General features: G+C 39.4%; 1 protein-coding gene across 5 annotated transcripts in view; it reads right to left on the reverse strand.

Annotated features, from left to right (window-relative positions):
* Positions 1–25,590, reverse strand: part of tulp4a (TUB like protein 4a) — a 41,519-nt gene that overhangs the window by 10,526 nt on the left and 5,403 nt on the right. For all 5 annotated transcript variants that reach the window (XM_088089435.1, XM_042503173.2, XM_042503175.2 and 2 more), the window contains exons 3-9: positions 11,844–11,972; positions 10,655–10,816; positions 9,839–10,019; positions 3,467–3,574; positions 3,103–3,269; positions 1,808–2,032; positions 1,306–1,540 (exon numbers count right to left, since the gene is read on the reverse strand). In XM_088089435.1, coding sequence (XP_087945561.1) covers positions 1,306–1,540; positions 1,808–2,032; positions 3,103–3,269; positions 3,467–3,574; positions 9,839–10,019; positions 10,655–10,816; positions 11,844–11,972 — 1,207 coding nt within the window. The remainder of the gene's footprint in view (positions 1–1,305; positions 1,541–1,807; positions 2,033–3,102; positions 3,270–3,466; positions 3,575–9,838; positions 10,020–10,654; positions 10,817–11,843; positions 11,973–25,590) is intronic.

Consider the following 25,590-nt stretch of genomic DNA (forward strand, 5'->3'; position numbering starts at 1 on the left):
CGCAGCTAATCTCTACCACCTTGATGCTTAAAATCATAACTTGACGCGGCTAAAATGTTTACAATCTTACAGTTTCAAATGGTATTTCATCATGGACTAAATCAGGGAGGAAAAAAAAAGATTCTCAACAGAATGGCAATCTTAGGCATTTCAGGAAATCTACTTTAACAACTTGGAGGCAGGCACCTTCATAACTTTTTCTTTTTAAAAAATGACAGCAGCAACAATGTTCCAACATTTAGACCCATTCGATCCAAACCATTGTTTCAATTTTTCTCTTCTCCCTCATTCATATGGAGTCTGTGAACCGCTGCTGCTCCAGTTTAGGTCAAGCTAATTTATTTGATGGACATTAAAGTGTGAACGTGCTGGAACCATTTCATGGCTGGCTTCATTTATCACTGCATGGGGAGGGTGCGGGTTGATTTATGAGGAACCCAGGGGCCATCAGAGCCCCCATTAAGCAGCTTTTAATTAACATGGGCCCAGTCTGCCCTGTGTGACTAAAACATACTCGCTCTCTGAGTGCCAACTTGAGAAACTCAAATAACTGGAAAAGTACTGGAGCAGGCACATGTGTCTGGGAGGAATACATTTAGCAGCTGATTCTTTCCAAATATTAAAACATACAAGTATGTTTTAAATAAAACATAGATACACATAGTAAAAAAAAAATTATTTTGGTTCTTGAACAATGGTTCAAATCTAGGTCAGTTTTCAAGAGGGCAGAAACAGCTCATTGAGTAATACATTTGAATATACTGCTAAGAAACTATTTTAAAACTCTTATACTGAATGTACTGACAATCTTTCCCACATTCTCTTCTTCAACACATTTCATAATGAAGAGGTCAATTTTATTTATTTTTTTCATTTATAGATACCTAAAGTATGCACACATGTTGTGTATATATGTGTGTGTGTGTATATATATATTAAAACATTATGAACTGCTGTTAATGCTGCTATTTTTTGTGATATTGAATGCTCTTTGACCATTTGAAACCTGGGAAGGCAATGAACAGCAAAAAGGGATATTGCTCAAAAATTAGCAAGAAATTAGTAAAAAGTTCAAGAAAACTACTGGAAAATTACTTTAAAAAAAAGTAGAAAACAAATGAAAAAGAAAATGACCTGGAAAAAAAGTGCTAAGAATTTGAAAGAAATCTGTAGCATAATTTTAAATATGTATGTATTATAATTGTCAATACAGTTTTTCCCTCCTTTTTTCCTTTTTTCCCCAAGCTTTTTTTTTTTTTGGCTTTTTTCAGTTTTCATGCCAATATGAATGAATTTCAGTTGTACCTGTTTTTCCATCTGTCTTGGGGTCCATAATGACAAACTCTGGACGAAGTTTACTTATTCGTCGGCCTTTGAGGATAGGCACCAAACCTCCTAGGTACTCCAGGTACAGAGTGTAGCAGGGCCCCCCCACCTCCGGGTTATCCTCTGTACGCTTCATGGTACAGTGCAGACGCTCGTTTCCAGCTGTTGGGTAGCTCACAAAATCACGCATGTTGTTGGGATCAGGTATGGGGGGCTGGAAGAGAAAACATTGTAGCATATGTCAAAAACTCATCCTTCCAAGTCCACATACATTTTATTTGAAGTGTAGTGCTATTACAGTTGTTATGCATAACTACACTTCGCCTGGGATTATTTGTTTTTCTAGGAGATAAGTAAGGATCTCATCTCAGTCAAAGGTGACATCTCTGACAGCGCTGGTATACATCAAGTAAATGTCCAGAAGACTTTGCATTTATTTGTATGCTTTTAATGGATCTAGCGCCCTCCTGTTCTGTGTTACCTTGATGGTGGGGACAAAAGCAGTAGTGACGTAAGAACAAAGGCGGGAAGGCATGGTGAGCTTGGCAACATCTTTTTCCTCCTTCACTGCTGTGGCGATGCCCTGCTGGCAGAGTAGCTGCAGGTTGGCAACGCGGTGCTCCACTCGCACTACGTAGAGCGCCGGGCCGCATGCCAAGAACAGACGAGAGTCCCGGTGACCCCAACACAGCGTAGTGATGGGGCGCTGCAGGGAGATGGCAGAGATACATTGGAGAGAAGAAAAGATTACACACACTCGGTTCATCCTTTCAAAATGTCAAAGGGACAGTTCACTTCAAAAACAAAAATACTTATATTTCCTCTGATCTGTTGTGCTATTTATCAATCTAGATTGATTTGGTGTGAGTTGCTGAGTGTTGGCGATATCGGCCGTAGAGATGTCTGTAGTGCTATCTAGCTCCATTGTATTGAAGAGAACTTTCAGTTCATGTACGTGTTACTTTTTATCATTTCACTGGTTACTTCACAATAGACATATTTAGGTATTTTTCCAAGGTTTTTATTCCAGCTAATGGCTTGTTTTTTTTATATCGAACATGCAAAATAAATAAATATTAAAAACATAAGTAAGAAAACTAAACCAGAATCCCCAATGGACATATTCAGTAATCATAACAGGGTTTCTACGGCTTAAGACAAGTGAAATTTAAGACTTTTTAAGACTTTTTTTAATGTTACTCAGAATAAAATGTAGGATAAATTTTACATTAATTTTTGTCCAGTTAAAAAGTTAGACGAGCTACTAAAGTGTTGGTGGTTTCTCTGCTTAACATTAATGTAAGAGGCAAATAGAAGATATTACCAATTCATTTTTAAATTTCACAAAGCATGTCAGAAAAAAAACTATTTATTATACCCTTCTTCCCATGTCACAGCATTTTTAAGATTTTTGAAAGACTGATGTAAGACAGTTTGATAACAATTAAGGCCTTATTTTATTAGATTATTGAATTAAACGCCTTTAAGACTTTTTAAGAATCCACAGGAACAATGCATAAGTATTCTTTGTCCCAAAAAGGAGTTGGAAGAAGTGAGTACTTAAATATTTGATAAAGTCCTACCCCTTTTTAAATATTTTCAAGTTATTATTAAGCATAAATTTCCCCTCTTTCCACCCCAGTGTTCTCGCTACATACCTTGATGAAGTCAAACAAAAATTTAACTTAGGACTTCAAATACATAATCTAATCATCTGGGAAGGGAGATAAAATTCTCAAACACAGTTCTGAGTACTGTGATGACTCATTACTTCACCTGCGCTGGTGTGTCCAGTGTGTAGATGTGTTCACCACGAACATTGTAAAACTTAACAATGGCATTCCTGGTGGGGGGAGGACAGGAGGGGTCGGGGGAGAGGAGGGTTCTCTCCATCCCTGCCACTGCAAGGAGGTCTCCCTGCGAGCACCACTGGACCACCACATCTGCAGCAGAAGTCACAGAGGAGGACAATTTATCAAAATGTTGTGCATATCAACATTTGCAGCCACATTTGACAAAAAGATTCCTTGAGTCTGAACTCATAAATAAGTATCAACAAATGAGTGAGAGAAATAATTAAACAAAGAAAGACATAAAGTTGCTGGAATATTTGGGCATCTATGATTAGACACAAACGCACCTTTCAGACCGGTGCGGATGAGGGTGGGAGAGAGGTCGTCGTAGTTGTTCATCAGGCTGATGTCTCCAGAGGTGAAGCTGACTGTCAGCAGTGGTTTCTGGCTGTGCACTGCGGAGAGAGAAAGGACAACACAAACATCTTAAAAAGGCAAAGTGAGAGCAACACAATGAGGTGGCCACTTTTTGAAAGTCTCCGTCTTGTCTCAGAATCGATGGCATTTTTAGACGGTCTTGTCTCGGTCTCAAACAAAGAGAACTAGGGAGTTTATTTCAAGACCGGTCAAAACCCCAACTACTGGGATATCACTAAACTGCCTGTGAAAAAACACAGGAGTGTCGAATAAAGATAGTTCATTTCAGCTCTTAATTGTTTGAATTTGTTTTCTCATATTAAACAAAGGAAGGGGAACCCAGTAGCTCAGTTCACAGAGGCTTCGATTCCGGCCTCTGCCCTTTGCTGCAAACCCTCTCTCTCCCCCTCTCACGTTTCAGCTGTCCTATCAAATAAAGGTAAAAAGCCCCCAAAATAATCTTTAGAAAATCGCATTAAATTAAAAAAAAAAAAGAAAACAAAAGAAAATCCCAACACATAAAATTCACCTCTAAAATGCCTTTTGATCATTATATCCAGAAATTTCTCACATTATAGTTACACATGCACATATACAGTATATTGCGTGGTCTTGGTTAAGGTGGTATTTAATACAATGATACATATCATCTGTAGGTGAACAGAACTATAACTTACATATTTATAGTAGTGGATAGTGGATGTCAATCGATGTCTATCAAGGGGAGGAGGACTAGTGTTCAAATTTTAATCGCACTTACTAAAATGCAATAATTAATTCTACATCAACACAATATTGGGGTTTAACTTACAGCAAAACATACAGCTGATGTGACATTACTTATTACAGCCAGGATAGAGCCCAACATGAAACACGGGAAGGGCTGAAACGATTAGTCAATGAATTGACTGGTCAAACAACATAAAATCATTGGTCACCTATTTTAACCCTTTGAAACCGGCAAGTTGGCTTTATTTCTTTCAAAATGTGGGAAATATGGGATGGAAAAAAAAGAGAAATGACACAGAAATTAGACAGGAATTTGCAAAAGGTACACAGAAACTACCTAAAAATTAGCGAAAAATTAAAAAAAATAAACACAAAAAAAAACCAAAAGCAAAAGCAAAAGCTTTTCTTTGTCTAATGTGACAGTAAACTGAACATTGTTAGGTTTTGGAGTGATGGTTGGATAAAACAAGCAATTCGATGGCATCACCTTGAGCTTTAGAAAACTATGACAGGCATTTTTCTGACATTTTACAGAGGATGAGAATATTAATATTTGTTTTCAGAGTAGCCAATAAAAAAGTGTGTGTGTGTGTGTGTGTGTGTGTGTGTGTGTGTGTGTGTGTGTGTGTGTGTGTGTGTGTGTGTGTGTGTGCGCTTATTTGTGAGACCGTCTGTTAACTGCAGAGGTAGTTAGGGGCTGTTACGAGAGAGGCAAGGACAGTTTCACATCCTTGGCAGCTATAATTCATTTTCATTGAGTTTCCACTATGTCCTATTCATGAAAATGCACAATTTCACCAACACACGCTCACGGAAACTCACTGCTGCATTTATAAGTGCAAACAAGTGGCATTCTCTGTCAAAATGCTATAAATAAAACACCTTCAGACAACCACCCATACATGTTCCATTAAAACATCCTTCAGCCTGTCCTCTCACCGAGTCCTGCAATGACCCAAATACCAACCCAAATAAAATATCCACCTCTGCTTTTGACTTTCAGCCCAATACAGTTACTATTTCCCATTAGAAATCTGTTCACAATGGGTTTTGCATTAAATGAGATATACAGAGCGACTGTAAATGCAGTGTGTTGTGCTGTGCGGTGCAGTGATAATGGGTCATCTTCATATATCATGATGGAGAGATCTGGCAGGCGGAGGGAGAGGTGGCCTAGTGTCTCAGTCAGGTTGTTGACTTGAGAGATAATTTCTATCCGGGCCAATCAATTACTATTGACTGGTTTAATTAGTGAGTTAGAGCATAATCAGTGTTCCAGCTAAGGCAAGCACTTTTCAGCTTTACCACTTGGCCCACAGTGAAGTGAGAGGAAAAAAAATAGCACAGCAGGAGGAGGACAGACCCTCACTAGTACAGCCTTAGCAACTGGGACTAATTAGGCTCAAGAGAAAAAGGAGGCAAAAAGACAAAAACAGGAACCAATATAATAAGGCTGTTCCATGGGCTGGTGTAAACACTGAGATCAGCAAGAGGGTGGGGAAAGCTAACAACGTGCAAATCTTATCTTGTGTGACTGCTCACGTCACAGTGTACCAGATACACACTGGTCATTTACATAATGGCGTCAGAGAGTAATCTCACTGGAAACGCATCCAGGCTCACTGTTAATTGTTCTTTATTACTACCATCTTTTACCTATCTGTAGCCTGTCCGCACAGGAATGCAAATATAGAAAAGCTGACGGAGTAACAAAAACATTTGAATCATGACAATCTGAAAATAAGTTAGTTGGAGGAGAATCTACAAGTGGTGTCAAGCTGGGCTCAGACTACAAGAGTTTTAAAATCCTAACTGATTTTGAAATCAGGCACATAAGGAGAAACAGATGTTCTTCTCTCAGCCATGTACACACCAAAAGATGGACGAATAATGGCACATCACAATGTACAGGATAATAGTAACATTAGGAGGCATAAAAGCATCACATCACATGTTCTCATTTGGAGGCAGAAACAAAACTGAGACCGACGTGGTGCAACAACTTGCTGCAATGTTAACAATGGTTTGCAGCGAGAAAAAATCAAAAGGGATAAATGAGTCTGAATGAGAAAATGGTTGGTTGGGCAGATGCCACCAACGCGGGTTGTCTACACAGCTGGCAAAGGACGTCAATATGATGTCAGAAAGACGTTGGACTCTTGAGTTTGACAGATCACAGGTACAGTTTGGTCGGAAGTAAAATCGTGTTTATGATATTTTAAATGTACAAACATGTTAGGATTTCACTTTGTGTGGATGTTATTATTATGATGTTTTGAAGACGTTTGGTTTTGGTCTCCATACCTTTTAAATAAATGTTGTGATTCAATGTTAAGATGACATTGAGTTGAGACGTTTGGAAGACATTTGGATTTTGGTTATTTAACTATACATCTTTAAACCAACAACTATCAATGTCCAGGGTTCCTGTGTATTTTCATGTACAAAATTTCAAAACTTCTCCATGAATTTTCAAGGACATTTAAGGACATCTTCCTGCCCCACTTGACCAGCTTTTTTCCAACATATAAGATTCAAACTCATTCAAGAGAGAGATGAAATGGAAAAATGAAGACACAAACGTAATGGTAGGCAGAACGTCAAAAATCGACACATATTTGAGCAATGCTAAGTCAATAGCTATTATGCTATATTACTTGGAAGGTTATGCACAAAAAATACTGTAAAAATGTCCTTACACACAGCAAAATTTCCATGACTTTGTCAAAATTTTCAATGATTTTTACTATTTCCATGACTTTTCCATGCCTGTAAAACATGATTGTGAAATTACATGACTTTTTCAGCTTTCCATGACCGTGAGAATCCTGAATGTCATCTGTCATCAGTATTCTAAGTCAACCTGACGCTTCAAACGTTGTCCTGACACTGAATTTTGATCACCTGACATCAAAACCAAAATTCAACCAAATACCAACGTCTCACAATGTTGGCAGTCAGCTGGCGGTGACATTTTAACTCTAAGTTTTAATATCTGTCAACAGTGGTATGCTAGCCTTAAGACCTAGAATGTTTACCATTGTTTGGTAACACTATTAGCTGTTTTGTATTGACGTAATCATTAACATTTTAAATCCTTAATATCAAACATGTAAACTTGTCCAGGGGCCCAATGAAACTCTGTACAGTTCAGGAGGTTTAAAACTGAAACTGTACACCTCAGACGTTACCAGATCTTCTGGGCCAACCATCTTTCCCTCGTTTGTTTGGAGGGGTGAATCAGGGATAATTTGGCCCAAAACTACTGTAGTCTGAGCTCATATCTTGTAACAGTTCCAACAGTTTGGGTTTTTTTTTGTTTTGATTTTTCCTCTGCCCTCTTCTTCTCTCTCTCCTCATGCAACATACTAACGACAGCATGCTGTCAACTGTGCCAACATCACACTCAAGTATTGGGACTATATCATTGACACTGCAGGTACACATATTTTCTTGGAGGAGTTTGGCAAAAAAGCACCATTGAAAAATACAGTCGGAATAGATATACACATTATTTCCACAGAGGCAACTTTTTTTTTCACTGTTGTACAAACACCTAGTGTTGTTTTCACACATCTCAAAGAGGTGCTTATTGCCACTTGATTCAAGACAGTCCAGGTTTACCAGGTAGAGGCTGTGACCATCCACTTGAGTACACTGTAAGTGTGTCGCACATGTAGAGTCTAGTGACGCACACCCTTACAGTGACATCTGCTGCTGTTATGACAACAGCTACTGCAGCATTCAGAGCAAACAGGCGGTCCGGTGGAAACGTCAGCCCATTGTCAGGAGAGCTCCGTTCTCTATGTTCCTCCTCCGCCACCTCCTGCCCTTCATCTTTCACCGCAGCCCCCCACCCACCTTCCATTTGGTCACACTCCCTTGTTTTAATGTGTCTCTCCCTCCCCGTCTTCAAAACTGGCAGAGAAGTGGAAAATAGTTAGTCACCTTTCCACTTCTGAAGCTTCATTTAATGGGCTGAATCACCTCAGAGATCCGCATCTCAAATTTCTTATCTTTATAACTGTACCCTTCAATTAATACCTTTCGCACCTGAAACCAATAGTTCACTCCCAAAATGCTAATTCACAAGGAAACAGCATGACAAAAGCAACACATGTAGCTTTGATCACAACAGTGTGCAGTGTCTAGCTAAGACAGCTTGCCAAAATCTTCCCACTACTGCATGCAGCATGAGTAAAAAGGCAATGTGATTGTTTCAGGTTGTAAGTTGTAAATTTTATTTATGAACTAAACAGCTTTTATTAAATGTAAAGAGAACAAAGGCTGCAGCAAGTAAACAAGTATTTGGTGCCCTATACCTCTTTTACAGCAAAATTAGCGCATTTAAGCCGTTTTTTTTAAACACAAGAAGCCCAACTTAAAACAGGTAATGAACTCATTTCCAATTGCCAGTGAACCAGAGCTGTGTACACGGCTTGGCAGCTGATGAGTACACCTTTCTGTGTGTATGTTTTGTTTTTAATGGTGTGTCACGTTTTACATTTTGGACAAGCTAGAAAACAGCATAGTAAACAGTAGAAAGCAGCATGGAGGCCAGTAAAAAATGTTATGGTGGTTACTTCTTTTTTACATCTCTTTTATTTAGTCAATTTCAAACTGAGGGCAGACTAATTTGTAACAATATTCGAGTGCTGCTTGGGCGGAGATGGATGGTATTTTCTAGTGGCCTGCCACTGCATCGCACTGACAAAGGGGCTAAAATTAGTGCGCCAACCTGGGTGTTGTATTTCCATCATTGCTGATGGAAGCCAATTGGAGCTGGAGTCGATATATACCCATGACTCCTGCAAAATAATTTGATCTGAGGGTCAATTCAGATTATCACCTTTCCCATTAAATAAAAACAAAAGATGTCAGGAGGTGTGAGTAGCTCTTTTTGTGCAGTGGGAACGGGGCTTTGTACTGGAACATAGTATACAACTTCATGTGCGACTTAACAGGGCGAAGCAGGTCCGTCAAAATAGTCAATTAAACATGACAGAGAGAGTCAACATGTTTTGTGATTTGATCCATTGCATTTCATGACTGTTTTTCTCCTTTACATCCCATTCACAGATTATATGATCTTCATAATAATCTCTGGACTTGAATCCAGACACAGTTTATGTCAACCTGTTTCCATGTCTAAAATATTCATGAGAGCACTAATGACAATATAGTGCAGATCTACCAGCCATAACTTATAACGTCCCCAGCTGGTGCCCCTAGCTGGAAATCTTTCCCCTTCCCCTTCCCCTTCCACTGAGAGCGTGAGGATGAATTAAAGGAGTCGTAAAAGATGGAGGTAAAAGGTGGGAGGAGTTAGACGCTAACAGATGGTCCCACATCTGCGTCCTTCTGCACAGAGGTAACTACGTATGAAACAGCTGGACTACTCTATTCCCTCTGGGCACAAGTCCTTAGCAGGCAGACCTTTATTACTCTCCAGCTCTACATCAGACAATACTCTTGCATGATGTCTATACTGAACATGTTTCAGCCACTTTTTGTGTGCCTGAAGAAGCCACAAAGAGCTGTCTACTCAAATCAAACCCTGTGCAGCAGCTTACCTTGCGGTGCGGAGTAGTCGTCAGAGTCTGTGTCGCTCTCGCTGCTGTCCTCGACCAGGAAACTGGGATAGTTCCAGGACATGCTGACGATGCCATCCGACTCATGCAGCAGAATGTGGGCCAGCATGCGCCCGTGGCAGTCCATCACTATCACCTGTCCATCTGCAGTACCAAACAACACCTTGAGAGAAATAGTAAAAGGGTTATTAGGGAGAGGAAGAAAGAGGACACAATGACAGATATTTAACATTTAACTTGGATAAGGGAAGCACAAAGATGAAAAGGGAGGCACACTTAGAAACAGACAAGGAGATGACAGACAGAGAGCAAAGAAAACCAAGAGAAATGCATATAACATGAAAAACAACTTGGATGAATACACTTAAATAAGATGAAGGTGAAGGTGATGAACAAAGACATATATGCAGACCAAAAGTTTGATGATGTCCAACCTGAGCTGACAATTTAACAGCATGAAAGTAAAAACATGGCCTAACAAACCCACAACACATTCAAGACGGAGGATCGTCGCTGTCACTCACAGATGATCTCCTTCAGGGCCTGTCTCTGCTGTCTGAATGACAACTCCACATACTAAAAGTGGCAAATGATGACCTAAAACTTCTATGAGCATTCAAAGGCTAGCAAGGCGCTGGGCAGAAACCTCGTACCTAGAGGAACTCTGTGGGGTGGGTGTGTGTGTGTGTGTGTGTGTGTGTGTGTGTGTGTGTGTGTGTGTGTGTGTGTGTGTGTGTGTGTGTGTGTGTGTGTGTGTGTGTGTGTGTGTGTGTGTGTGTGCGCGCACGTGTGTCTTACCTGCTGGTCATCAGGAGTCCAGATACCACAGGTAATCTGGCTTTCCAGGTTGATCTCGGAGGACCAGTGTCTCTGTCCGCTGACTGATCCCACCAGTACAAAGCCGTCACGGTAGGAGATAAGAGCCTGGGTGCCATCATGGGACCACGTGAAGTCACTCACCTACACATCAGTTTAAAGAAATGACGATAATGAGATGCTGTGGCTTGATTATTAAAAAGCGGGGCTGCAACTAATGATTATTTTCATCATCATCAATATTCTTTAATATTAAGGTGAGGATTTGCTGTTTTTTTTCTCATGAGAGTCAACCGATAATCTCTGGAAAATTCTGATAACCATTTTTTCACAATTCTCTAGAATTTTATTGACAAAATCATTATTAATCAAAGTAATAATTAGTTATAGCCCTAAAATACAATATTTATCCTGCAACAATGAGAAACTGGTATTTAATTAGTTATTTAACAATGTTCAAGTGTTTTAGGTGCCCTAGTATTCTCACTTGCAGGACCCTAATAATGGCAAAGATGAGAATTTCAGGAGCGTGGGATCCCAGTATCGACAGCGACCACAACCATCAGAATACCATAAAATAAGATCAATTAAAATACATGCCCTACTGCAAACTGTTAATTGTTCAACTGAAATAATGCCTGCCCCAGTAAATGTCAGTATAAATAAATACACATGAATGTAATAAAAGAGCAGAGGCGCTATTGTATTGGCTGTAAAACTGTACTGGCCATGTATTTAAAGACAGAGGCTATTGTTTCGACTGTCATCTACTAACTAAATTGATCACAAAAGATCAGATGCTGTCAGAATGTGTCAGACTGAGCTCAGCTGATGACACTGATTGATGGATCAGATCTTCCCATCGTACGTCACTTGACAGTTACTATTAAAAACAGCACGTGTAATGTCACAGTTCGTTTTCCAGTTGAGAAATGTTGGAGGCAAAATGCTCAGTAAGTCACAATATGATGGGAATATGCAAAAAAATAGAGTGCAACCTTAAAGGGATAGTTTGGATATTTGAAGCGGGATTGTGTGCGTACTTATTTATAGGCAGTGTATTACATACAGTTGATGTCAGTACGCACACCCACAGTTTGGAGAAGCAGGTCGAAGAGCCACAGCGGAAGATAAATTCATTTATGTCTCATTTCTGTGTAATGTGTTTTACCTGTGCTCCACGGTCATTGACCAGCTCCACGGACCAGCGGCCCTCATACTGGATCCAGACAAAGATCCCTCCATCTGTATCACAAGTGGCCAGTTTCTGGAAGGGCTCATTCCACCGCACCAAGACCACCTAAAATACACGGAGAAAAACAAATGAGAAGGAAGAAGAGAGAAAAAAAAACAACACCTATCCGTTTCCTTATAACGGCCATTGTTTGTGACACTATCAGTCTTCTCGAGTAAGAATTATTTTCAGAGATATGCAAATGAACTAATTCCAGATTGTGATGTGTGTAGTGTGGCTGGCAATGAATTAAGCAGTGGCCTTCCTGTGACACAGCTTTGCCCTTTTAACTACAACAGATCATTTGAGATTATTAAAACAACACACTGCCTTGTCAGTGTGTCCTTGATCAAGACTCCTGCATGCACACTCACTGCAAGTCGCTCTAAATTGGGGCGTCAGCTGAAACGCCTAAAATCCAGAAAGTAAAATCCAAGTTCCCACATTTCAATGAGCTAAATTTAGCATCGAACCAGCTGAAAATATATCACAAAGTGGGTTAACCTCATTTGAAAAAGTTGCAAAGGAGATGCTTATATCCAGAATATTACAGACAACGAGATTAAATGATTTAATCTCTCATCAGAGTGGTGTTTAACTATACCAACCTTTAATCATGCGCATTGCTGAGTGTCCCTCCTTTGTTTGTTTGTGGCTTTGTGGCTTTTTTTGTTTGTGGCTTGATATTTTTATTCTTGTTTTACGAAAAGCATTTAATATGTCTAAATATACATTTTGGAATTAAGAGGAAATCTAATCTGAAAGAGAAAGAGACAGTAAAAGATACATAATAGTGCACTGATACATAAATGACCCAACAGAAATATTGTGGTTCGAACATCATATGCAAAATATGGCTTTCTGAATTAGCCCAGAGGTCAGAAGATATAAAGATGGATCATCATTAGCGTGAGGAATGAGAAAAAGAAGTTGTTGATCGCTGGCAGAGCAGCACAGATCAAATTGTTCATAATCTCTTTCTTTGTCAGTGTCACCCATTACAATCTCCAGCCAGCCCCCTCCTCTCGCTGTGTGTCTGTCTGTCTGGTCTTCTGTAGCGTGACTCAGCCTATTCCCAGAGGAATAATCCCGAGCAGGGAGCAGCTCTGCTCTTGCTGAGTGAAGCACGTGGGCTGTACACGCTCAAACACACAACACAAGGCAGGTTTTAGTGGGGCTTACGCTCTCTGAGTACAAGTCCAACAGATCAGTTGCTGAGACTTGGATAAGCCAGCTAGTCTTGCACTTTCCCCCCAAACAACACCATCCCCCTCCTCGCTGCTGCACAACGAACACGCCGTCTGATCTATTCACGGTCCAGTAAAACAGGTGATACACTGTGTTAGAGGTCGACTGATATTGGTTTTTCAGGGTCTATACAGATCATTAGTACTTAATGAGACTGATAACTGATATTTAGAACCGATATGTATTTATAATAAAAATGAAAATATTTCTGTCGAAATTTAGAATTTGGAATATAAAAAACTCCAACACAAAACTTTGTTTAAATGCTTTTAGTAAATGTTTAATCAAAACTGAAACGGTCAGCATCATATACAGCAAGTTCCCTGCAACTTCTTTTTTTTTGATAAAGTTCGATGAAAATTTAATTAAGAAATGAATTAATAAAAACACCTCCCTGAGGTTTTACAAAGTAAAAGTTCCTCTCGTGCTGACTTTCTTTGCATGTATTGCAGACTTACCTTTTTTATTAATTAATTTTATCTTCTATCTCGATCTATGTATTTTTTAACGCCGATACAGATAATCAGCAAAATGCCAAAAATCGGCCAATAATCTGTCAACCCCTACACTGTGTTCAATCAAACATTTAATATTCCTTTGAGAGGAGAAAGTTAAAGAAAGATCACAGAAAACCAAAATAAGTAACTATTCTATCTCTCTAGCTGTGTGCTCTACAACATATTTAACTTCAATATTAGGCTGCTTAAACTTGTGATTGTATCACACAGTCAAGGCCACATGTTTAAAGAATGAGGCACAAAAGTGCACAAAATATTGTGTTTTTTGACCTTATTCCCAAAGAGACAATATCCCTACTAAAGGGTTTACATGGATAATGAAAATTAACATTCCACTAATATTTCTGTTTGGATGCAGCCATAAATACTCCGATTAACCTGCCCTATCATGTTGTTTATCACGTCAAAATATGAAAAAAAATCATTTTTTTTCCACAGCTTCCTCCTTTTATATCTTCATCCAAAACACCTTCTTGTAAAGTTTTGTGTAACCACGTGTGCGCATATCCAAAGCCTGTTGATATCAAAGTTTTTCAGAATGTGTAAAAGTAGGGATTTTTCTCCTTCTGACCTGAAATGTGGGCTTTTCTTTTGGGCATGCAACTCTACCTCTAACCAGTATCTATAACAACACAGACAAGAGGCTGTGTGTCACAAACTGCAGTAAAAACACTGATTAAGATGCAGATTCTAAATGCGTTGTATATGTGTCCAAAGAATGCTCCTAAAATCTGAAAAATACTGACATATCCAACATGTCTTTATCAGAAATGCTACATTCAGAAAAATGCCTAATGCAGAATATCCAGATGGACTACACTGTCTACATGACCGGTATCAAAATCAGAAAATTGTAACATTTGGAAAATTAGTGGATAATTCCTGTGAAGTAGATATATTTGGTAATAACAAGTTAAGCTCGGCAGGTGATTGATTGATCAGTATTTTGCCCACAATGAATAAAAAGAATACAGTCTCTGCGAGTGCAGGTGTCCTGCTTGTTTTGATCCATGCCACAACAGATACAGTGCTTAAAGATTTGGAGCTGTGTGCACTGCCATTTTTCATGACTGATCAAATGATTACATCATACTTTTGCTTTGCGGGAAAAACTCTGAGCATCCAGACACAATGTTGGGAAATTAGGAGACAAACTGCCAAATAAGTCACAATAAGGGTGATGTGTGTGTGTTTTTGTGCGCATTAGTTTAATAATCATCCATACATGATGGCAGAAATCCCAAACAGCTTTTGTCCAGGTTCTACAGTAACTTATATACTAGGCAATTTTAGTGTCCTATACACAAGTGATGTGTCTATAACTGAAGTTTGAACAGCAGTAAAAGAAAATTATTTGAACATTTTCAACATCACTGCTGAGCTAACTCCAGTTACCAATCACATTTATACTGCCGTTTCCCAACAAGTTCCTCTTAGTCACTGTTTTGTGTATTGATAAATGTCTAAAGTGTTAAAAGACAGGGTTATCCTTGGTGAACTTAAAATGATCTGCCCCACACAAACATGTTTATATGAAAACATCATGTGCAGCCCTGCAGCATAATGACTGAACAGTAGGATTCATTGCTCTCCTGGCCATGCTCCCTCGGCAATACGGTGTCCTGTGAGCCAGATTTACTGTGTTTTCACTCCCTCTCCCCTTGGTATAAATCCTAATGTTGCTCTATAGGTGTGTCTCAGCTGGCAAACAGCAGGAAAGAGGACACAATGAGACCTGGCCTCTTGCAGGTCTGCAGCTAAGGTCTCTAAGTCATTCTGACTGAGTTGACCATATTCACGCACCATTAAGAAACGGCCTGCCATTTATCATTCAGCCACAGCTGTCACCTGATGCAGCAGTGCTCAGTGGGTGCAAAGCTGACAAGCTTCAGCAGTATTGTCAAAGATAACAAATTTCCATGCTCAAGGATCTCATTGGCGGAATACAAATCTGCCTTGTTACTCCACTCGTGCACTGTCTGCAACCTCTGGTGAGCAAAATGGATTTTCCGGATGGTATTATACAACCTCATTCAGCACCAGCCAGCGTAGACATGTGGCTTTAGATTAGGTGGTTGCTCCAGTCTACAGAATTATAACATAATTTATACACTTTACATAAACTAACAAAGAATGGCCGAAATAAAAACAAAAAAGAAAAAACTAGCATAAGGTTTACACATGCTGCGTTTTGCACGTGCACGCTTTTCTTCAGCCTCATAGAGGTGAGAATAATCTGTATATGTGTGCGTGTAAATTTAGCTCAGCATGAGATTAGTGTGAGCTGGTCAGGCATCCCGCGAGGGGGACAGCTGAGCACCTCGCTGTGACGCAGCGATCTGAGAGATCAGACGTCACATGGAGACAGACGTGATAAGAGTGAGAAGCCACAGGACAGCGGGGGGCGAAGGGATCACGGGCAGAGAAGGCACATGCACATATGCAAACACATGCAGACGGAAAAAAAATCTTCATTGATCATCACGTGTTGCATGGTCCCCACAAATACTGACAAAAAATGTCACTATGCAGCGCTCAAACACCAACAGTCAAAGTACCTTAAATCAAGATTTAACACAATTTGACATTTTTAAGATGCAGCGCGACTGAAAAAACCTATATATAGCCAAATGATTCCAAGCCGGGCAAACCCATTCCTCGTGCAAGGAGGAGAAATTACGTGTTAATGATCCCTTTAATTCTGCCCTTTGGCCAGTGCATGCCCATTGACAACTTCTCCTTGGGAAGTTGGCACCGTCTTCACTCCTGCAGTGTCTTGCTGTTGTCATTGCAGCCCTGGCCTCTTGCTGGGACTTGGAGACTGGGAGCTGAGCTGACCCTAGCAACTTCACTGAGAAGAAGAACAAATCAAATCAAGGGACAGCTTTGGGTTGCATTGGAGTCAGCAGAAGTGAGAGGACACTATGACAGTGCGGTGTCACTGTGGTGCAGTCGTGAGTGCATGGGTCCATGGCAACACTGGTCCCTGGCACGAAGGACTTTCTCTTTGCAAGAAGGTTACGAATGAGTAGGCTGGACTAGTAGATCAGGAAGCTGAAGATTGTTTTGTCACAGTTTTGAAACCCATCTTGTTTTTGTGTCTTTGCTCACATCATAACTAAAGGACACTACACACTGTAAGCAAAATAAAACTGAAGTACACATTTACTTTCTGTATGTAAATCAAGGGGTGTTATCATAAAAGCGTTACACCTAATAAAAATGTTGTCTTTATAGTCCAGCATGACAAATTTGGATTGCAGCAGGGCAATACCACATGCATCAAAACAGACTTCTCCATCATAAAAACACAATAAAAACACATACATCTGATAGCAGCTAGAAAAATACTGAATGAAAACTGTCGATCCCACGATACACACTGTATGAAAAGCTGCTGGGATATCTTGACCAATACATGAAATATCATTGAAAAGTCAAGACAACCTGGCCAACAATAAAAATCAGATACAGGGTGTGCAAGCAACAAGGATAGACTCTCCGCCTTCCCTCCACAACCCCCTATGTCTCCTCTGATTCTGGGTCTGACATGATATTAAATCGGACGCAAAACTCAATTAAAGAAAAGCGCTGCGCTGTGCTGATACAAAAGCAAGGAAGCCAGAATGGGCAAAGGAGTGATTTGCAGCGTGACAGAAAGGGCAATGGGACGGGACCCTCAGGGGAGGTAGACTCTGAAATGTTTACGAGCAGAGCAATCATGTGATAAAACCATAATCAATGACAATATCTGATAATAGTAATGACATTAGTTTTCACTGGGTGTGATGCAAAGCAGCTGCAGGCAAACTGTGTACTCTTAGTGATGGGAAAGTGGACAGACTGACTTGTCTGTGGTGAAAAATGCTTGGAAATCTTGTAATTTATCATTTATTGTGTGTAAATTACTTGTTTACATTTGTTGCTATGCTGTACTGTATGCTGAGAGTTGAGTAAATTACTTATTTGGTACAGACTTAACATCAGATTAAATGTAATAAAAAAAGATTAATAAAATGATAATTATATCCTGTTTACTGTACAGGGTTGCCAAATATTTTTATGGACAAAATTTCAAAAAGTTTCCCATGAATTTTCAAGGACCAACAATTAAATTTTCACAGTGTAATGACAGTAAACAAAACGTCACACATTGATGCATATGACAGCTTAATATCATCAGCAGCTATAGAAAATAAATCTGCCGTTATGTTACATTACATGGAAGGTTATCCACCAAAATTTACCTTAAGAAATTTCATTACAAAATTCCACTTTGTTAAGTAAGTTACTAATTCTATGTCTTTTCCAGGCCTGGAAAACAAAATAGTAAAGTTCCATGACTTTTTCAGATTTTCCAATGACATACAATGAGTGAATAAATTGACAACTAGAGAAAATTGTTTAAAAAAAAGTACTGAGCTTCCTTGAAACACAAGCAGCACACATAAATAAGCAAACAAAAACACAAATAAAATGAGCAATCTGGTACTTATATTTTGAATTTTTTGTTTTCTGTATAGACTGCAATGAGGAGCTTTCATCCAGCAAACAACTCTAAGACAAAGCAACCTAAGTTTGCAGACATGTCTGCCTGATCCCTGACTATAATCATCACTCACAGCAAAAAGAACCTGCACTGCACATGCCACGCTGGCCCTCTTGGAATATTTCCAGCGAGCAGACAAGTACACCTGGATCTGAGGAAGCAGCCGAGTCGGAGTGTTATGCAACATGTCCTCTCCAAGGATGGATTAGCACACTAAAGCCATTTCTAGTAAGCACATTTGGTGAGACCATTTTAATGCAGTGATTGGGTCGTGCACTCTTCAATCCTGAGCAGGGCTTCTGATGTCAAGAGGTCAGATGAGAGAGCAGAAAAAATGCTCAAAAAGAAGACGTGTAAACTCAGGTAAGTGAGCGGGACCGGAGAGGGGAGTATGAACAGAGCAGTGGTTCCCAACTGGTCCAGGCCTCTGAGTTCAAATTTCTCCTTAGTCATTAGTTCAAGGTTCACACATAAGAGAAATACCACATATTCGATTTTATCTGACAAAAAATAAATAACATGTGGGCTTAAAACACGCTGAATTAAAACATACTGCAAGAATATGGTGCAACTGGTTAAAACCTAGGGTGTTTCTAGGATTTAAGGACATTCGGGGCAAAGCCTAGACCTCTGTAGGAAAAAAAGAAAAATCACAATTTAAAAAAAATAATTTTTTTTTTAAAAAGTGATTTTTTTTTTTTTTAATTTTACCATTGTTGGTGATTTTTTTTCCATTTAAATTTTTTTGGGGATTTTTAAAAACATTTGCCTCTTTTTTTTATTTAAATGTTTTTTGATGATTTGGAAAAAAAAAAAACCTTCGGGCCTGCCGAAATAAAAATTACTAAAATGACACCATGTATCACAGCCAAAACTTTAATAACAGAATTATCCCTGGATTTTCATATTTTCAATTGTCCTTGAACCGGTCACTTGGGATGAACACTTCATGCATTTTCCCGGAGTCTCTCAGAGAGGCTCAAGGATAAATAGCCAGTTTTTCACAAACTTGACATGGTTGTGGGTCACTTGCATTCCCACCAGTTGGGAACAACTGTGATAGAAAGAGGAGGGGGATGGAGAATATGGTGGGGATGGAAGCTGAGGTGAGGAAGGTGAGGTGGAGGAAAACTGAGGTAAAAATGAGGCAAAGCCCATTAAAAGTAATGACTTTACTCCAACTTCCCTCAGCTTGAATAGCAGGAAAAACAATGCTGCATTCTGCCTGTCTTGCAATCCATTATTATGGTCCCCATTACGTCTGAACAGACAAGTTAGTTGCACCGCACCACAGAAGTCATCCTCTTCCTCCTCACCCGCACGTTTAAAAAGAACTGTGCAGGCCCCAGATCAGTGCTGGTTCTTGCACAGGCCATCTAGCAGAGATATAAACTGATTTATTTATGAGGCTTTGCCCGGAAACAACTTTTAACGCATGAAAACGTCACACAGCACAAGTGAAAAATGAGACTCAGAGAGGGAAACGAAGTGGTGGGGTTCAAGAGATTCAGATCTATCAGCTTTAGAAGAGTGCATATGAGGCTTGAAAGAAAAATATTTTCAGAGGACAAAATCCCAAAGAAGATGCACTGTATTTTCAACCTACATGGTGAAGTGGTAAACACAAGCTGGTGCCCTGGGGTCACCTGTCCCTTTTGGATTAGGGCCTTAGACGCTGCCTTTGGGCAACAATCCATCCATAAGACTCGTGGGAATGGTAGCGAGGTGCGTTTGAATAAATGTTTTTCACCAACATGTCTGAGCAACAGTTTCAGCAGTCATGCAAAACATCTCATCCATCACTTAAAAAGGGGTTTCAGTCACAACAATTCAAAAACACAAGGACACTGTGCTGCAGACTTAAAAAAGGATGGATACTTCTAGCAACCAAAGTGACAACATCCCCCCGCGAGATTGTCTTTTAATGTTCTACTGTACTTTATTACTGCAACTAACTTCATGGAGCAAATATCGCATTAATGTTGCAGCAGTAGGGAGGCTTTTATTATATTTTTTGATTTTATACATCTAAAACATTGGAAAAAATGACCTTACAAAAGTAAAAAAAGAAACAAATGCAAAAAACTGATGACACCACACTGAATGTCAAAAGTAGCATTATCAGAGCAGTGGATATTTTCACCAGAATAAAAAGTACTTCCCTAAAGCATGTATGTATGATTGTACCGTGAAACAAATAGCACAGCTAGCGGTTGACGGGATTCTGACAGACAATTTGCCAAAACTCTGTGTTGCGGCCAACATTTCCTTGACAACATGCTGACAGTCATTGTCAAGCCTGTCTCGGACGTTCAGCTCTCATGGAGAATGAATGGACTCCTAGTGACTATCTGCTCAGTCTGTTCAGCATCTGAGTGCGTTGTAATGGAATAAAAAGCACCGGATTGTCAAAAGAGGCGCTGATCTATTCTGATGCACGTCCCAGAGGGACAACGCTGCAGCAGCTCAAGTATAGTCACATAGAAAGACGCAAAACTTATTGCTTTCATCTATTTTCAATTTTGTTTTAAGTGAAGTGCAACTGACACGACTGCTGCTGAAAGGTCAGTAGCTCTGTTTAGAAAACAATATAAAAATAGTATCAGGACATTTGAGGCCAAAATTTTCTTTTAATACAACTTTTTTATTTGTCTGTCTGGTTGATTTATTTTTAGACTAAAAAATACAGTTAAACTGTTACTTTGTGTTGTAATACAAAGTTGTGCAAGAGCCATAATGTGAAACTCTTTCACAACAGAACAGAGAGGGCTGGGCAATTATATCGATATTGTAATATCAGATTAAAGATTGTCTTAGATTTTGGAAACTGTAATATTGGAAGTGTTGTATTTTCCTGCTAAAGGCTGCAATGCAATAAAGTGATGTAATTTTCTGAATTTAAACTGTTCTTGGTGTTCTATTATTTTCCTTTACTAACTTATTATATCCACATTACTGACTATTATTTATCAAAAACCCCACTGTGTAAATATTTGGTGAAAGCACCAATATTCAAACCTGCAATATCATTGTAATATGGATGTATTGAGGTATTTTGTCAAAAACATTGTGATATTTGATTTCTCTACATCACCCAGTCCAACATCAATTCCATCAATCTAACTATCGATCACCTTCAATCAGTTTGAAACAGAAACCAATAAATTAGTCAGGTTAAGTAAATCAATGACAAGAGTACTGCTGAAATGATTAGTCGATTATTCAATCAACAGAAAAATAATCAGCTAATGTTTCAATTTACTAATGAATCGCTTCAGTCAGTTTTCATACAAAAATGCCATTATACCAATTTATTTACATCGGTGGAACTTGGATGTTAGTGGGATTTGAACAACTGGACATAAAGAGAAGCTATCTGAAGAAGCTCTGAGACATGATAATCTGCATTTTAAAAACTGACAAAGCAATAAAACGTAATGTGAATCGCAACTTTAATGGGATCAGATGGGATGGAAATATAGTGCTGCAGGTATTGAATACTGGATTTTGGACTACAGTAGAAAAAAAAATGTTTGTATCAAGTTTTGTTCATCAAGATAATTGTCACAAATGAACAGCATTTTGATCATTTTTGAAGCATAAGCAGAAGTAATAAGTTAATGTTAAATGGCTATAAACGAACGCAACTGCAGTCGCATGAGTTAAATGTTACCACCAGAAGGAGGCTGTAAAGCCGTGTTTGGCGCGATGATGCCCTGATGTCTCATTTAGCCACTTGTTGGCAACCGCCATTGTGAAGAAGCTTAAAAAAATTCACAAGTGGGGTATTTACTGACATACTTCATATCATAGTACAAAACATGAAAATCTCTTAAGCTTGTGTTAAACACAGACCTCATTTCAGGCATCTAACCAAAAACATATTTATTAAACCCATTGACGTAGAGAAGAGGGAAGAAGGAGTCCAAAAATGCTAATTCCCACAAAGTATTAGGTATTCCTACAGCACTCCTTTTAGATATGTGAATGTGTACCTCTAAGTTGATATGGAGTTTAAACCATAACAACAGTGTGCTGACTTGACAGTAACTTCTATGAGCAACCAAGCTACATGAAAATCACAAAGCATTAAATACAGAGTAGTTTTCTCCTGACGCTGACTCTGAAAGATGGCTGTGGGAGACAGAACAAAAGGAGCATGGCACCACACACCTTGCTCCCTTTGAAGCAGTTACCTTGTAATTACCTCTCACCCTGGCTGAAGGGGAATTAGACGCAGAGGAGGACAAACCTTAATCAGTGATGTACTACAGGCCCTGGCCCTGAGAAACCTTTTCATTATCTAAGGAGGATCATGAGAGCCTTCAGAATCGGTGCTACAGCAGGACAACAGCTGAGTTTCCCTTGAACACCGGAGGCTTTTATTCAAAGTATCTTGTAGACTAGAGGCGTAATGCATTCACTTGTGAAAAAAATAGCAGAACAGAAAAGTACGGGGAGACTCTTAAGCTGTCAGACATCGTTGAGTAGAGAGCAGACAGATAGAAGACTGCATTTCTGACCGTATTTCTGCACTGCCTCTGAGTGGATAAAGGGCTTGATTTACACTTGAGTCCATCCCTCATTGAAAAAAATAAAATATAAAATGGCTCGCAGCCATTGCACTACTATGGTAGCAAAGTGCATTCACTTTAGAAGAAAAATAGCCCAGTTTTTCTAAATAAATGAGATTATTATCTTAGAATTCTAAAAAAAAAACTTTCAACGGAAAAAAATCTGCTGAAGTAAAGGAGCAGTGTGTAGGATTTAGTGGAAACTAATGGTGAGGATTGCAGATTACAACCAGCTTAAACTTCTCCCGTGTGCCAAGCATGAACTCCCGGTTAGGATCCTTTCAGTGTTCAGGAGGTTTTCACCGGGAGCAGAATTATGTGCAGAGGTCTCCTCCTCTCCAAAACAATCAGACAAGGTGATTTAAACTAGTAAAAACACTGAAAAAAGCAGTTTGGTGTTAAACAATCAGTGTTTTTCTCAGAATTCTAATAAGTTTTCAGGGGAAAAAATAATGAGATAATTGAATTTAGAAAAAAAGGTAAATTAACTAAATTATTAACTCATTAACTCAGTAATATAAAAGCAGATTTTTTTTCTACATGAAAAATTTTCTCAGAATTCTGAGACAATAATAATTTGGAAAATAGTAATTTGGAAAAACAAGAATTCGCTAAATTATTAACTCATTTTTTTTCCAGAAAACAGAAGATTTTTTTAATTCTGAGATGATAATCTCATTTATTACAATAAATAAATACATTATTTTTAAAAAAAACAGGGCCATTTCTTTTCCAATGAGGATGTAATATCATTCTATGGTAGTTCAATGAGTGCAAACCTCTTTTTAAATCATAGCTGGACTCAATTATAAATCAAATCCTTTATCCATCGAGAGGCAGTGCAACACTAAAGAAATACGGTCCTCTACCCGTCTGCCCTCCTCTTAACAGATGTCTGACAGCTTAAGATCTGCCCTCTACTTTACTACATTGCCTGTATTGGGCCGAGTCCAAAAAACACATCCATTCAGACGCTGGCTTACATTAGAATGATCACAGGACACTCCGGTCTATACATCAACAGGAATAATGGCCAAACTTAAGGATGCTGGCATGAGTATTGATTTTGGCAGGACTAGACTCTTACAGGATGAGTTCATGTTGCATTTTTTCGTCTGTAGTCAGTCATAGCATGACTTGAGCTAATTTAAGTGAAAGGACACTCGTCACAGACGACGACAAGTGTTCAATGACAGTGCTGACGTTTAAAGGACACGACTGTCAGGGGGATGTGACTGCTGAGCTTGCAGCTTTTGAAGACAAGGAAAGGTTACCCAAATGTATTGACATCGCGCTTTAAAAACTGGCTTAAAAAAATGAGATAATGTGGGCCTTTTCTCATACATATTTTAACAGCTAGACGGGACTGGAAACCATATACTCAGTTCTAGGGGTAATTTTCCTTGGCCTTGAACTGTATATTGCAAACAGCATCCTCTCCTCTCCTCTTCAGAATTGGGATGGAAAATGACGTGGGCGAGCTAAGAGATCTGTCATAACTTGACAAAATTCATTAGGCAGCGTGATTTCCACTACTGTCAGAAACCCCAAATTATGCATAGGGTGGACGAGTGATGGATTTCACATTTCCCAAAGCATTTATTTATTGCTTTATATCAAATCTGGGGTGGAAGTGGAGACGACATTACTACTTTCAATACTGGTGCTGGGATGAGGTTAGAGGGCAGTGGGGAAAATTGCATTTTTCTCCCCTAGGTGCAGAAAATTACGCAAATATTTATCTAAATGAGTCAAGTCAAAGGCGTTTTTTTTATAGAGATTGCACTATAGGGCCCCTACGAAGTCCCATCTCTATGCAACCTTTGCATTTTTACACAAAAGCAAAAATACAGTGGCATCGTGTCGCTCCAGTGTGTGATTTTACAGCATCAAGAAAGCAAGAGGCGTGACGAGTATGACATTTAACACAACAGTGTCTGCCTCTAGATTGACATACAACATATAACAGCCAGCAGCACTTTATAAGCAATAACAATGTCATAACATGTCAATAGCAATCATTTATCGTCCCTGTGGTATGGCAGCTGATTTCATCCTCTGCTCTGAGGGTAAGGAGCTCCCAGACCTCATTGCTTTCCCAATTTGCAGATATTTATGCATGCTGTTCTTCTTCAACTTAGCTGCTAACTGCTGCTAGCTGCTTTTTAAATCTCCCCAAGTGGGTCGCACACATAAAACGACGTCAACATGTCACACCTGTCCTGCCCATGATCACGTCCTGCCAACTGTCAGTTTTTTTAGACCTTAATTCGGCGCTGCAGACCCATTGTCGGTTCAAAGACAAGACAATCTGGGGCGCCTAGCAGCTCAGTTGGTAGAGCTGGCGCCCCATGCACAGAGGCTGTGTCTTCGCCGCAGCAGCAGCCGCAGGTTCGATTCCGACCTCGGCCTTTTGCTGCATGTCATCCCCTCTCTCCCCCTTTCATTCAATAAAGGCATTAAAAGCCCAAGAAATTATCTTTAAAAAAAAAGACAACTCTGTCCTCACATTCTACCGTTGTACCTTTTTTTGACATTAGTTTTTGGGCTTTTTTATCTTAATTAAACAGGGTAGCTATAGCGTGAAGGGGGGGGGGGACATTCAACAGACAGACAGCCCACTCTACCAGGTGAGCTAGTGGCCGCCCCACCATTGTGCGATTTCTAACTCTGAGAACGCACACACCGCAGAGCGTAGCCCTGTGTGAGCTTCAATGCAAGTTCATCAAAATTAAAACATCTCTCCTCCAGTACACCATACTTTATTCACCAAATGCTGATGATGATATAAAGCA

Source organism: Plectropomus leopardus, chromosome 16, assembly GCF_026936395.1.
Source record: "Plectropomus leopardus strain MGB_pleo_1.0 chromosome 16, ASM2693639v1, whole genome shotgun sequence".
In the NCBI taxonomy this organism is placed as follows: domain Eukaryota; kingdom Metazoa; phylum Chordata; class Actinopteri; order Perciformes; family Serranidae; genus Plectropomus; species Plectropomus leopardus.